General features: G+C 42.6%; 1 protein-coding gene across 1 annotated transcript; it reads right to left on the reverse strand.

Annotated features, from left to right (window-relative positions):
• Nucleotides 1-329: 329 nt before the first annotated feature.
• Nucleotides 330-10,627, reverse strand: LOC127926125 (G/T mismatch-specific thymine DNA glycosylase-like; the record flags this gene model as incomplete). The annotated part of the gene is made up of 10 exons (XM_052511506.1): nt 10,289-10,627; nt 9,737-9,802; nt 8,813-8,991; nt 8,215-8,474; nt 7,779-7,848; nt 7,378-7,513; nt 7,145-7,227; nt 6,951-7,045; nt 2,041-2,212; nt 330-527 (listed from the first exon to the last, which is right to left on the reverse strand). Coding segments are annotated over exons 2-10 (1,249 nt in total), but the record flags the coding sequence as incomplete, so codon positions are not given.
• Nucleotides 10,628-16,250: the final 5,623 nt, after the last annotated feature.

A 16,250-nucleotide genomic window follows, 5' to 3' on the forward strand; every position in this document is an offset into this window, starting at 1 on the left:
GATCACAATACCTCCTGGAATCTACTCATTTCAAGGTGAGGATGCTTAAATACTTTTGTCATTTGTGTTAACTGCCATTTTTAATGCGTGTCCTGTGGCAGGGTTCTCCCCAAAGAATGGAACAGAATCATTACTTTATGTTATCATCTCAGGTCTTTTTTTTGCTCTAGATTGCAGATAATGACAGTTACAGGTGTTAAAACATGAAAAGATATGAGTTAAAAGAGGGGCACTGCCCCGCCCCCCTCCGGTCCTCCACCCAGCCGTACTCAGCAGGTGTGTGTATCGACAACCCTGCTGTGGGGAGCCTATACCATATAACTAGTTACTGCTTATCCCAGTTCTAAGGTCCATCCAGGCATCTCTGTACTGACCTGTGTTTTCCGCCGACGAGAAGTTACAGTGCCCGTTGCCATTGCTCTGGCCCTCTTCAGGCCCCGGCCCACCCTCGCCATATGCGCCGCCAAAGGCCGCCTCATAGCCCGGGTCGTACGCCTCCTCTTTAATCGCCATCCTCTTGGCGTCCTCTGTAGGGGGAGAAAACACAAAATTAAATAAACGTATTTCTATGGAACAAACAAACTGTTACCATGAACAAGACTGTTCTCATACAGCTCACTCAGATGAACAAGACTGTTCTCATACAGCTCACTCAGATGAACAAGACTGTTCTCATACAGCTCATTCAGATGAACAAGACTGTTCTCATACAGCTCATTCAGATGAACAAGACTGTTCTCATACAGCTCACTCAGATGAACAAGGTCATGAGACTGTTCTCATACAGCTCACTCAGATGAACAAGACTGTTCTCATACAGCTCACTCAGATGAACAAGACTGTTCTCATACAGCTCACTCAGATGAACAAGACTGTTCTCATACAGCTCACTCAGATGAACAAGACTATTCTCATACAGCTCACTCAGATGAACAAGACTGTTCTCATACAGCTCACTCAGATGAACAAGACTGTTCTCATACAGCTCACTCAGATGAACAAGACTGTTCTCATACAGCTCACTCAGATGAACAAGACTGTTCTCATACAGCTCACTCAGATGAACAAGACTGTTCTCATACAGCTCACTCAGATGAACAAGACTGTTCTCATACAGCTCACTCAGATGAACAAGACTGTTCTCATACAGCTCACTCAGATGAACAAGACTGTTCTCATACAGCTCACTCAGATGAACAAGACTGTTCTCATACAGCTCACTCAGATGAACAAGACTGTTCTCATACAGCTCACTCAGATGAACAAGACTGTTCTCATACAGCTCACTCAGATGAACAAGACTGTTCTCATACAGCTCACTCAGATGAACAAGACTGTTCTCATACAGCTCACTCAGATGAACAAGGTCATGAGACTGTTCTAATACAGCTCACTCAGATGAACAAGGTCATGAGACTGTTCTCATACAGCTCACTCAGATGAACAAGACTGTTCTCATACAGCTCACTCAGATGAACAAGACTGTTCTCATACAGCTCACTCAGATGAACAAGACTGTTCTCATACAGCTCACTCAGATGAACAAGACTGTTCTCATACAGCTCACTCAGATGAACAAGACTGTTCTCATACAGCTCACTCAGATGAACAAGACTGTTCTCATACAGCTCACTCAGATGAACAAGACTGTTCTCATACAGCTCACTCAGATGAACAAGACTGTTCTCATACAGCTCACTCAGATGAACAAGACTGTTCTCATACAGCTCACTCAGATGAACAAGACTGTTCTCATACAGCTCACTCAGATGAACAAGACTGTTCTCATACAGCTCACTCAGATGAACAAGACTGTTCTCATACAGCTCACTCAGATGAACAAGACTGTTCTCATACAGCTCACTCAGATGAACAAGACTGTTCTCATACAGCTCACTCAGATGAACAAGGTCATGAGACTGGGCAGAACTGTGATGGCTTTTCATTTTAAAATTCACCTTTTAATAATAATTGACATTTGATGTGCTTTCATGTAAATGTAATTGAATACTCAGAGCACTCTGCAGTACGTTCTCTTACCCTTGGCCAGTCCCAGGTCAAAGGTGTACTCCAACTCCTGAATGTCGTCTGTTCTGGCCACGCCCCTGAGCTGGTCCCTTAATTCCCTCAGCTTGATGTAGAAGTGCACTTTGTCCTGGGCACGGGGGAACTGGGCACAGCGGGCACTGGACGACGGCATCAAATACAACGCCTGTCGGGGAGAGGGCAGGGTTATACGGTGTCATTTCAAAAAGGGGAATGGTACTGTACTTCCTCTGTATGCCCAATGATCATAGTTCATTCTTTAAAAAGTCTAAGCCGACATGTGGAATTGTTTTAAGATGGTCATACTATGGATCATTTAGCAATTTGATTTTACATTTTAGGACCCCTTTAATGAACAAAAAAATATATATATATATATATATATATAGTGCCTTGCGAAAGTGTTCGGCCCCCTTGAACTTTGCGACCTTTTGCCACATTTCAGGCTTCAAACATAAAGATATAAAACTGTATTTTTTTTGTGAAGAATCAACAGCAAGTGGGACACAATCATGAAGTGGAACGACATTTATTGGATATTTCAAACTTTTTTAACAAATCAAAAACTGAAAAATTGGGCGTGCAAAATTATTCAGCCCCTTTTTACTTTCAGTGCAGCAAACTTTCTCCAGAAGTTCAGTGAGGATCTCTGAATGATCCAATGTTGACCTAAATGACTAATGATGATAAATACAATCCACCTGTGTGTAATCAAGTCTCCGTATAAATGCACCTGCACTGTGATAGTCTCAGAGGTCCGTTAAAAGCGCAGAGAGCATCATGAAGAACAAGGAACACACCAGGCAGGTCCGAGATACTGTTGTGAAGAAGTTTAAAGCCGGATTTGGATACAAAAAGATAATATTGAAATGGAAGGAGTATCAGACCACTGCAAATCTACCAAGACCAGATCAGAGATGCAGCCAAGAGGCCCATGATCACTCTGGATGAACTGCAGAGATCTACAGCTGAGGTGGAAGACTCTGTCCATAGGACAACAATCAGTCGTATATTGCACAAATCTGGCCTTTATGGAAGAGTGGCAAGAAGAAAGCCATTTCTTAAAGATATCCATAAAAGGTGTTGTTTAAAGTTTGCCACAAGCCACCTGGGAGACACACCAAACATGTGGAAGAAGGTGCTCTGGTCAGATGAAACCAAAATTGAACTTTTTGGCAACAATGCAAAACGTTATGTTTGGCGTAAAAGCAACACAGCTCATCACCCTGAACACATCATCCCCACTGTCAAACATGGTGGTGGCAGCATCATGGTTTGGGCCTGCTTTTCTTCAGCAGGGACAGGGAAGATGGTTAAAATTGATGGGAAGATGGATGGAGCCAAATACAGGACCATTCTGGAAGAAAACCTGATGGAGTCTGCAAAAGACCTGAGACTGGGACGGAGATTTGTCTTCCAACAAGACAATGATCCAAAACATAAAGCAAAATCTACAATGGAATGGCCAAGTCAAAGTCCAGACCTGAATCCAATCGAGAATCTGTGGAAAGAACTGAAAACTGTTGTTCACAAATGCTCTCCATCCAACCTCACTGAGCTCGAGCTGTTTTGCAAGGAGGAATGGGGAAAAAAATTCAGTCTCTCGATGTGCAAAACTGAAAGACATACCCCAAGCGACTTACAGCTGTAATCGCAGCAAAAGGTGGCGCTACAAAGTATTAACTTAAGAGGGCTGAATAACTTTGCACGCCCAATTTTTCAGTTTTTGATTTGTTAAAAAGGTTTGAAATATCCAATAAATGTCGTTCCACTTCATGATTGTGTCCCACTTGCTGTTGATTCTTCACAAAAAAATACAGTTTTATATATTTATGTTTGAAGCCTGAAATGTGGCAAAAGGTCGCAAAGTTCAAGGGGGCCGAATACTTTCAGTAAGCACTGTATATATAGATACACAGTGGGGCAAAAAGTATTTTGTCAGCCACCAATTGTTCAAGTTCTCCCACTTAAAGATGAGGCCTGTAATTATCATTATAGGTACACTTCAACTTTGACAGACAAAATGAGAAAAAAAATCTAGGCAATTACATTGTAGGATTTTACATTTATTTATTTGCAAATTATAGTGGAAAATAACTATTTGGTCAATAAAAGTTTATATACCCTTTGTTGGCAATGACAGAGGTCAAACGTTTTTTGGCCCATTCCTCCATGCAGATCTCCTCTAGAGCAGTGATGTTTTGGGGCTGTTGCTGGGCAACACGGACTTTCAACTCCCTCCAAAGATTTTCTATGGGGTTGAGATCTGGAGACTGGCTAGGCACTCCAGGACCTTGAAATGCTTCTTATGAAACCACTCCTTCGTTGCCCGGGTGGTGTGTTTGGGATCATTGTCATGCTGAAAGACCCAGCCATGTTTCATCTTCAATGCCCTTGCTGATGGGAGGTTTTCACTCAAAATCTCACGATACATGGCCCCATTCATTCTTTCCTTTAGACGGATCAGTCGTCCTGGTCCCTTTGCAGAAAAACAGCCCCAAAGCATGATGTTTCCACCCCCATGCTTCACAGTAGGTATGGTGTTCTTTGGATGCAACTCAGCATTCTTTGTCCTCCAAACACAACAAGTTGAGTTTTTACCCAAAAAGTAATATTTTGGTTTAATCTGACCATATGACATTCTCCCAATCTTCTTCTGGATCATCCAAATGCTCTCCAGCAAACTTCAGACAGGCCTGGACATGTACTGGCTTAAGCAGGGGGACACATCTGGCACTGCAGGATTTGAGTCCCTGGCGGCGTAGTGTGTTACTGATGGTAGGCTTTGGTCCCAGCTCTCTGCAGGTCATTCACTAGGTCCCCCCGTGTGGTTCTTTGCTCACCGTACTTGTGATCATTTTGACCCCACGGGGTGAGATCTTGCGTGGAGCCCCATATCGAGGGAGATTATCAGTGGTCTTGTATGTCTTCCATATCCTAATATTTGCTCCCACAGTTGATTTCTTCAAACCAAGCTGCTTACCTATTGCAGATTCAGTCTTCCCAGCCTGGTGCAGGTCTACAATTATGTTTCTGGTGTCCTTTGACAGCTCTTTGGTCTTGGCCATAGTGGAGTTTGGAGTGTGACTGTTTGAGGTTGTGGACAGGTGTCTTTTATACTGATAACAAGTTCAAACAGGTGCCATTAATAGAGGTAACGAGTGGAGGACAGAGGAGCGAGCCTCTTAAAGAAGAAGTTACAGGTCTGTGAGAGCCAGAAATCTTGCTTGTTTGTAGGTGACCAAATACTTATTTTCCACCATAATTTGCAAATCAATTCATTAATCAATTCATTAAAAATCCTACAATGTGATTTTCTGGATTTTTCTCTCATTTTGTCTGTCATAGTTGATGTGTACCTATGACGACAATTACAGGCCTTTCTTTTTTTTTTAAGTGGGAGAACTTGCACAATTGGTGGCTGACTAAATACTTTTTTGCCCCACTGTATGTATGTATATATTTTTTTGTTGTTGCTTGAACTACTATATCCCAGAGAAACTAATTGAATAACACATTTATATGGCAGCAAACAAAGACAAAGCTGCAAACAAAGTTAAAAATGTATCATAAGGAATAAGGTTTTGATATGTTTGTCCTAGATCTAAGAGATAAGAAAGCTCAGGAAATATTTTAGTTCTTATACATATTTAACCCCTTTTTTGGGTACCTTCAATCTCCACCCGGTACAGCCAGAGGAGGACTGTCCACCCCTCAGAGCCTGGTTCCTCTCTACCCGGTACAGCCAGAGGAGGACTGTCCACCCCTCAGAGCCTGGTTCCTCTCTACCCGGTACAGCCAGAGGAGGACTGTCCACCCCTCAGAGCCTGGTTCCTCTCTACCCGGTACAGCCAGAGGAGGACTGTCCACCCCTCAGAGCCTGGTTCCTCTCTACCCGGTACAGCCAGAGGAGGACTGTCCACCCCTCAGAGCCTGGTTCCTCTCTAGGTTTCTTCCTAGGTTCCTGCCTTTCTAGGGAGTTTTTCCTAGCCACCGTGCTTCTACACCTGCATTGCTTGCTGTTTGGGTTTTTAGGCTGGGTTTCTTTATAAGCACTGTCATCTGCTGGTGTAAAAAGGGCTTTATAAATAAATGTAATTGATTTGATTGATACTTCCATTCATAAAAATAAAAAAGCTGGTACCAGGTTACCTTCAGACGAGTCCCATGGGGGTCATAGAGAAACGGAGAACACCATCGTGTTCGTGAGAATCTCCCCTTTCAACAGTGGGGTCACATTAGTTTGTAACCCAAGTGGTTTGGACCCTACAAACAAAAAGTTGGCACATCGACTGTACCGACTTCAGACGAGTCCCGTGACACACAGTGGTAGTAATATGCTACATACGTTTTGGTGAGAAGTGATTTTCGGGACGTCTCATGGTCTGACAAATACCGCTCTAGCTCTGCCACCTTTTACCGCGGATGCAGAAGTTCCACATCGGCAGATGTGGTGGATGGAGACGCATCCAATGCAAAAAAAGAGAAAAGATTTCTACCTTAAACTAACTGATTTAGATGGCCATTGTTTAATGTTACTATGACGCACCGGTGCGTCAATCAACTCTTGGGGTTAATAATCACCCGCACAAGCCTGGGCCAACCCACTGGGGAGTCAGGCCCACCCAATCAGATTGCGCCAAAGAAAAATAAAGATATTACGCTCTACTTGTCAGTGTCTTAACCTAAACATGCACCATCATATAGAATTCATAGCAAGCAGCGCACTGAAATGACATTCACTTTCATGGGATGGGTGGCCAAAATTAACTAACTGAAAGCCACACCCCCAATAAACCACGAACAGGAAGTCTTATACATCAGACTACCAGGTAACAGAGCACCACATCAGACTACCAGGTAACAGAGCACCACATCAGACTATCAGGAAGCAGAGCCCTTACCACTTCACAGTCAGGTATCTTGTGTGGCTGCAGACCAAAGTCAAGTTTCTTGGGCTTTTTTCCAAACATCTCTCTGCAGAACATTTCATAGATACCTGAAAAGAAACAATTTCAACGCTTAATATGGAATTTCAATGGAAAGGTCTTGCAACTGGCATTTTCTCCTCTCTAGCAGGGTTTTTGTGGCTACTTACATTTTCCATTGAAAACAGCTATGAGAGGCTTGTACGTCTTCAGCTTTTCCACAAGAATTAAGGCACCCTCACGTAGCTCTTTGCTGTGAATTAACATAAGATGTCAAACACTGTATTCCATTTATATGTTGCCGTGTGGCCACTGTTTGACATATACTCTATTGTCTCACTCGTCATCTCTCAGCACATTGCTGACTGACTTAAGGATTTGATTATTTTCTTCCTAAGCTTACGTTGAAAGGTCTTTGCTTCCAGGCGTTGTCCTTGCCACCATGTTGGTGAAACCGATCTTATATTTCGCTGGCAGGCTGGTGTCACTCATGTGGTTGAGCTGCTCATCAGTGAATCCAGACAAGAACAGGCACTTCCCTGATGAGGACATGTTCTCATTAAATTTGTCGTACCATTATTCTTCTGAAATTGAGGTCAACTTTGTAATGCTCTGCTCCCTAAGCATAGGAAAACATTGCAGTTACGATGCCTTGAATTTAAAGTTTTGCGATTTCAGTTGATTCATAAACGGTGTCGAGATAATGAAAGCGCAGACTAAAAATAGAAAATATTTTCAAAATAAGAGTTCCTGACAGCTGTTCACACACCAAATCAAGACTAAATATCTACTAAAGCAACTTACAGAAATGGTTTCCAGGGCCAGGGAACCATCGTCCAACATAGGCTGCCACCAGACCTGGGTTGATTCCAATCTAGAACAGAGAGATTCACATCATGCAACTGGGTTGTGTTCATTATTGCAGTGTTTCTCAACACTGGTTCTACAGTACCTACAACAGTGCACAGTTTAATTGTATCCAAACACACCTCATTCAACTCATTGAGGGCATGATGATTAGTTGACAAGTTGAATCAGGTGTGCTTGTCCGGGGTTACAATAAAACAGTGTACTGTTGGGGGTACTGGAGGACCAGTGTTGGGAAACACTGCCTTAGGGCTTGCAACAGAAAACATTTTGCAGCTGGAAACAAATGAGTAGCTCGATTTTCAGTCTCATATCATTAATAATAATAATAATAATAATGTCTGGCATAAAGTGACAAACAGGTAGAACTCACAATGACATAGTCCAAGTTGTAGTCAAGAATGTCAGTCAGAGTTCTGCTCATGACCTCATCTTCCGTCATGCCCTTGAATCGGTCTCGTTTCTTCCTGACCTTCTGGACGGTCTCGTCCATCTTCTCCTGCGTGCCGTCAGCCTCTTGACCCTCCTTGCCTTTCTTGGGCTTGGGGCCCGGTTTGGCCTTGGGGGGCTTGGGAATTTTGGGTGGCTTGGGTTCCTTTGGTTGTGCTGTTCTCCCTCGCTTTTTCGCTGGAGCTGCAAGAGGTAGAGAGAACTCCCAATCACCTTGCTGTTAACCTTCCAAACAATTTGTTGATGAAGTATTTTTTTTTCAACTTTATTTAACCAGGTAGGCCAGTTGAGAACAAGTTCTTATTTACAACTGCAACCTGGCCAAGATAAAGCTAAGCAGTGCGACAAAAACAAGAGTTACACTTGTTTTACATTTGTTTTTAATCTGTGGGGAAATGCATCAAAAAGAACACTTCTCTCACAAATAAATCAACTTCAAATCCATTGGGCAAGCAATACATTGAGGATCATGTCCTTATTGTTATTGAATACAGCTCTGTGGGAATGAAGAAGCAGGGTACCTTTCGCTAAGTTGGCAGGTTCTTGCTGAGCCATGAGCTCATCATTGACAGCCATATGTGCATGTGTCATTACTCTCTCCTCTCTTGTTTCCTCTGTGTAGTGAGGGTGAGGACTGTGGTGATGGTTGATGCCCGGATACTGGCCCTGCAGAGCCTGAAGCTGTTGAGCTGACTGAATCCTGTACAAGGAAGACAAAAGAAAAGAACCCCCAGTATTAATTCTACAGCCAAAATATATTGCAGTGAGAGCCCCAGTATAAATATTGTAAATATATTTGTGAGTCCTGTGAAACAAATACACCATGCCCTCGAGGACATTCAGAATCCCAGACTCCTCAAAGGTACCAGAAGGTCCAGAAAAGGTAGACCTACCTCCACCATATTCACATGGTAGCTTACAGTAGACACAGCTTCTACAGCATAGAAGCAACCTGTTATTGCCTATACCACCTGCATGTTGAACAGTTTGAGGAAGCACAGCACCTGCATGGTATCACCTAGATGACGCTGAACTGGAAAGCCAGTCTATATGTGATATGTATATATATATATATATATATATATGTGTGTGTGTGTGTATGCAGACTGTATGTGCAAAATTGGCCCATCGCCATCTGGGTTTGGCCAGTGTGGGTGTACACACACCCCACACCCACACTTTTATCATAACTGTTGATAGTATCAATTGCACAATTCGTCCTCATAATTCAGTCTTACAATTATCTAGGCTTGCAAGTAAAGACAGGTCGTTCTGTGGTAAACTCAATTCAAAGCATTTAGGTGATTCAGATAGCACAATCCATCAGAAGCAAACAAAAACATGCTGTTATTTCAGATTCATAACATTTTGCCATTCAGGGGATGAAGGAGGGAGTTCGTTCAAAATGTCCTGGGCTTCTTGTTTTTGACGGCGTAAGAACTCACCACTGTTGAAGATATTCCGAGGGGACAGGCACTGATCCATACAGCTTTTCTTCCATCTTGGATTTACTTTGTTAGATAGATCAATATTCATGTTGATGAGACATTAATATTCTGATTTGGATATAGCACATCATTCTTGTAAACTGCCTGGCTTTGTAGAATTAGCAACAGTGTATCGGGGCGAGAACTCAAAAAGGATATTTGTCCTAGACAAGTAGTTAGAGGCGCTTTGGCAGCTAGCTAGCTTACGTTAGCAGACAACCAGCGCTGCTTTGTCAACAAAGTAAACAGCCAACACACATTCTAACTCCGACTTCGTCTATAGTATACTTAAAATCAACATCAATGTTGGCTAACCCACTGGATTTGGCGTATTAAAAGTCATTATGGATAGTCAAGATAGCATAGCTATTCACTGGTTAGCAAGCAAGCTAGCTAGCTATTTCGCTAATTAGCATGGATGAATGACTTGCTAACTTTACTAGCTAGCAATGAGCTGGTTCGTTATCAAATGAATACAAATTATATGTAATTAATCAAATGCATACATACCTATTACAGAAATTGTTGAATTTGTTATTTCTTTCTTAAAAACAACTGTGCTCAATCACTTTCGCGCTGGACTTGCTAGCATTGAAGCAACAAAGACATGACAGTAAAGCACGTCAACTTTGACATGGGAAGATACCAACATGATAATGGTTGGGGGGGGTTAAGTCAAACGTTCGTATCCTGAAATTCATAGTAAAGGTTTAGTGTATATATCAAACGTTGTATTGATATCAGGAATTTATGGTAATATCATAGAAACTGCTAATATGTTTTGTATTTGCATAATTTATACATTTTCAAATACAGCCCTAGCCTCTCTCCCCCATTTTAGCGTTGGTTTGCTCAACGGACATTTAAACTCCCGAGGTTGTTTTCATTGGCTTTACTAGCCTCTGTGGCAAGTGTCAGTGTTGGAATCATTGGGACGTCCCTAACACAGACAGAAGGGGCTATAAATATCTTTGTCCCTACTCTAAAACCCCTAACGTAACCATAACCATTTAACAGATTCAATGCGTGGTAGGGACGTCCAAGGGAACCCGGATAGCAATGACCCTGTGGTAAACAGGCACGGGCAGAGATACTAGATTTTTTTATAACTTTGGAGATACTGTACTTTTTTTGTCCGGCTCATTAATATTGTAACAACATAACATGGTGTCAGAATAAACCGCGAAAAATAGAAGATGGCTCTGTTACAACCAACATCTAGCTTGTCTACAAGGACATGTCTACAAGGACATTTTTGTTGAAGACTGGAAGATTTGGATACACAAGTTTGAATTGTTTCTGACCGCGAGTGGCATTGCTGAAAAGGAGGAAAAAGTGCAATCTGCTACGTTGTAGACATCGCGGGAGAGGAGGCAATCAAGGTATGCAACAGGTTTGAATTTGCCGAAGGCGAGAAAGACAATTGCCACGCTGAAACAGAAAAAGAGACAAGCTGTTGAAAGAGGCAGATCTCACATTGGCTAAAGATATTGTGTGTTGTGCTAGTAAAATCACGTCCAGTCGGGTAAAAATGGTCAATGAGGAAGTTGAAGTACACCATATAAAAAGTATCAGTACTGCAGAGGTTCAAGAAGAACAGAGTAAAGGCAACTCAAGATGAACTAAACATGTGTGTAAATTGCAATAGATGTGGTTGCAAGCATGAGCACAGAAAATGCCCAGCCTATGGTCAAGTATGTAAATCCTGCCAAAAGAAGAAGAATATTAGAGCCAACCGAGGATAATGCACACCGTTGAGCAGTGAGGAGAATGACAGTATGTTCCTAGGCACAATTGAAGTTGAGATGACTGGAAAATTAAAACACATTGAAGTTGTCACATCAGATATATATTTTTGTTTAAATTTAACCTTTTATTTAACTAGGCAAGACGGTTAACAACAAATAATGTTTTGCAATGATGGCATACACCGGCCAAATCCGGACGGCGCTGGTGCCAATTGTGCGCCACCCTATGGGACTCCCAATTACGTCTGGTTGTGATACAGCCAAGATTCGAACCAAGGTGTCAGTAGATATGGACGGTGACAAAAATAAATGGACTGAGAATAAACAACTAAGATGTAACATACAAGCTTGACACGTGCTGAATGCAAAGTAATATCTTCTGTGGCTCAGTTGGTAGAGCATGGTGCTTGTAACGCCAGGGTAGTGGGTTCGATTCCGGGACCACCCATACGTAGAATGTATGCACAACATGACTGTAAGTCGCTTTGGATAAAAGCGTCAGCTAAATGGCATATATTATATTTATTATTAACTCGCTTGGACAGAGAAAAGTTGAAGCAGTCCAACTGAAAACTGAAAACTGCCAGCAGATGTCGCCGTTGGGTCATGAATCGGTGTGTACATAGTACATAGACACAAGGTTGAGTTACAGATGATTGAAAGAGATGCTCCAGCAATGTCTACAACTAAGCATGGTGAACAGAACACATAACACTCTCCTTCCAGACCCATATCAAACATCTCCAATCCAAAGTTAAATCTAGAATTGGCTTCCTATTTCGCAACAAAGCATCCTTCACTCATGCTACCAAACATACCCTTGTAAAACTGACCATCCTACCAATCCTCGACTTTGGCGATGTCATTTACAAAATAGCCTCCAATACCCTACTCAACAAATTGGATGCAATCTATCACAGTGCAATCCGTTTTGTCACCAAACCCATATACTGCCCACCATTGCGGCCTGTGCTCTCGTTGTGGCCCTCGCTTCATACTCGTCGCCAAACCCACTGGCTCCCATGTCATCTGCAAAGTCCCCCTTGTCTCATCTTGCTGCACCTGTACATAGCCCACCTATAATTCATCCCAAACAACTACCTCTTTCCTACTGTATTTTATTTATTTATTTATTTTGCTCCTTTGCACCCCATTATTATTTCTACTTTGCACATTCTTCCATTGCAAAACTACCATTCAATTTTGCTATATTGTATTTACTTTGCCACCATGGCCTTTTTGCCTTTACCTCCCTTCTCACCTCATTTGCTCACATTGTATATAGACTTGTTTATACTGTATTATTGACAGTATGTTTGTTTTACTCCATGTGTAACTCTGTGTCGTTGTATGTGTCGACTGCTTTTGCTTTATCTTGGCCAGGTCCGCAATTGTAAATGAGAACTTGTTCTCAACTTGTCTACCTGGTTAAATAAGGTGAAATAAAAAATATATATAAAACAAAATATCACATTCAAAGATATTGACATACTGAAGACTTTGAAGATCTGTTTTTTTCTGGTCTAGGATGCATGCAGGACCATGTCATATACAGTCATATACAGTTAGACCCACCAGTTGAACACACCCAGAGAAAGGTTCCAGTTCCTCTCAAAGACAAGATCGCTGAGGAACTAAACAGAAGCGGACACAAGGAAGTGAATCACTAAGCAAACAGAACTGACAGACAGGGTTAGTAGTATGGTCACTGTGGACAAACCTAACACGATCCGGATATGTATGATTTGACGTGATTTATTAGGATCCTCATTAGCCAATGGCGACCGCTAGTCTTACTGTGGTCCCGCATATATAACGCAAAAATACATTGACAGAAGACTACAATTTAAAAATAATAATAATAATAAAATAAACAAAGCGATCAAACAGGAACAATACCAACTGCTCACTGTTGAGAAGTTGTGTCCAACATGCCAAACGCTAAGATATTCTCTGTATTGGCCGCGAACCAAGAGTTCTGACAGATTAAACTTTACTTCGAGAAGTTCCAAGATCTGTAACTTCAACATGCCCAATAGTTCTACTTCAATTCTATTTAGGACCATTGTCATTATTCTATTTCACTTTAGTCCTGCATGTTGGAGCTCCAAGCTGAAGATTTTCACTGTACCCTGCAATCACACCTGCAACCCTGTACATGTGACTATTAAACAATGTAATCTGATTTGTGTGTTTACCCTTTCAGTGTCTCATCTGCGTCTGAGGTGTTCCAGAGACCCTTGGCACAGATGATTGAAGCCCTGGATGGAGTCGTCGACGCCATCGATCATTTGTTGGTCTGTGGTGAAACTAAGGAGGAACATGACCGCAGACTGGTCAAGCTGCTACAGAACGAGCGAGTACAATCTAAAACTAAACAGGAAGAAATGTAAAATAGTAATGACAGAGATAAAGTATATTGGTCACATGAAACCAGAAGACGAGGGCCGTGGTGCAGATGCTAATGGCCAGTGGTCTGAAACCAGATGATGAGAACGTGAGGGCCGTGGTGCAGATGCTAATGGCCAGTCGTCTGAAACCAGATGATGAGAACGTGAGGTCCGTGGTGCAGATGCTAATGGCCAGTGGTCTGAAACCAGATGATGAGAACGTGAGGTCCGTGGTGCAGCTGCCTCTACCCGAAGACAAACAAGCACTGCAGAGATTCATGTGCATTCTACACCAATCTTTCCAAATTCATTCCCAACCTGTCTGAGGTGAACGCTCTGCTCAGAAAAGCTACTTGAGTGACACTGAATGGCATTAGGAACAAAAACATAAGAACAGTTTTTTGTTTTTTACTCAAGACTGGCAAAAAATGCGCCAACATGGAAGTTCTATGACGTGAATAAACCCCTATTACTTTTACTAGATGCCAGTTCAGGAGGTATGGGAGCAGTCCTACTCCAAGATGGTAGAGCTGTTGTATATGGCTCATCACTCAACGTTGATATGCAACAGATCCAGAAGGAACTACTTTCCATAGTCTACGGATGCGAGAAGTTCCATCGGTACGTGTATGGCAGAGGGGTACAAGTTGAAAGTGATCATGAGCCTCTCGAGAGCATATTCAAGAAGCCTGCTGCATCACACTCCTTCAAGGCTGCAGAGGATGTTGCTCCGACTTCAAAGATACAGTCTCACTGTCACCTACAAGCCAGGCAAAGAAATGCACGTAGCAGACGCTTTCAGTAGAGCCAACTTCAACGAACACGAAGATCTGCTGGGAGAGGAGTTGGAGGTAAACTGGATAACACCTCCGCTGCCAATCTCAGAGGAGAAGCTACAAGCCTTCAGGAAAGCAACAGTAGAATATCCCACAATGCAACTGCTGGGAGTAACAACGATGAGTGGATGGCCCAGTGAAAAGAGTGTGGTTCCCAAAGAAATCCATCCATGCTGGACATTTTCAAGGAGGAAATCAGCTATACATCAGGACTGATGTTCAAAGCCGCAAAACTCATTGTACCAAATCAACTGAGACAAGAAAATGCTGAACAGGTGCCGAATCACACCTGGGAAGAGGCAAGTGCAAAGAAAGTGCAAAAGACATTCTATATTGACCAGGTTAGTCAACCCAGATTGAGGACAGGTTAGTCAACCCAGATTGAGGACAGGTTAGTCAACCCAGATTGAGGACAGGTTAGTCAACCCAGATTGAGGACAGGTTAGTCAACCCAGATTGAAGACAGGTTAGTCAACCCAGATTGAGGACATTGTGTCTCAGTACGCTGTCTGTAACGCCAACAAGAGCAGCAACCCGAGAGCCACTGCTTCCACATAGTCCACCAGAAAGACTGTGGGAAAAGATCGACACTGATCTGTTTCACTACAACATCTCAGAGTATCTTCTCTGTGTCGACTAGTTCTCCAAATATCCAGAGCTCACCAAACGGACTGAAACTACGAGCAGATGTGTCGTCACAGCCATGAAGTCTAGATTAGTCAGGCATGGCATAGCAGATGTTGTCGTTTCCGACAATGGTCCACAATATGCAAGCGCCAAGTTCAGATGTTTTGCTGGGAGTTCGAGCACACAACTTCCAGTCCAGGACACGCTCAGTCAAATGGACAGTTGGAAAGAACTGTGCAAACTGTCAAGAACCTGCTTAAAAAGGCACAAAGAGTGACCTCTACATAGCGCTACTGGAGTACAGCAACACACCACTAGAGGGCATAGGGTTATCACCAGCCCCTTCTACTAATGGGAAGACGACTGAAGTCCAAGTTGCCAACCTCTACCACCCTACTGACTCCTGAAGGGAACGTTCAAATCCACGCCAAGCTGAAGAACAGACAGCTTAAACAGAAAAGCTACTACGAGAGACAAACAAGACAATTACCAGACATACATCAGGCTCCAGAGAGGAGACGTGGCAACCAGCTGTCGTACGCTGAATGGAAGAATATACTGAATACGAGCGAACAAGCATTTTCACAAACTGAGTCCGTGATTAGTGCTGACTCTGGGATCACAAACACTCGTGGATGATGATGATGATCAGTCAAAATCTAACAAGATCACATGCTTGTTTTATTGAACTTTTATTTAACGAGGCAAGTCTGTTAGGAACACATTCTTTTTTACAATGACAGCCTACCAGAAGGCAAAAGGCCTCCTGTGGGGACAGGGGCCTAGGATTATAAAATAAAAATATAGGACAAAACACACATCACGACAGCAACACAGCATGGTAGCAACACAACCTAACAACAACATGGTA

This window comes from Oncorhynchus keta, unplaced genomic scaffold (genome assembly GCF_023373465.1).
Source record: "Oncorhynchus keta strain PuntledgeMale-10-30-2019 unplaced genomic scaffold, Oket_V2 Un_contig_6933_pilon_pilon, whole genome shotgun sequence".
In the NCBI taxonomy this organism is placed as follows: domain Eukaryota; kingdom Metazoa; phylum Chordata; class Actinopteri; order Salmoniformes; family Salmonidae; genus Oncorhynchus; species Oncorhynchus keta.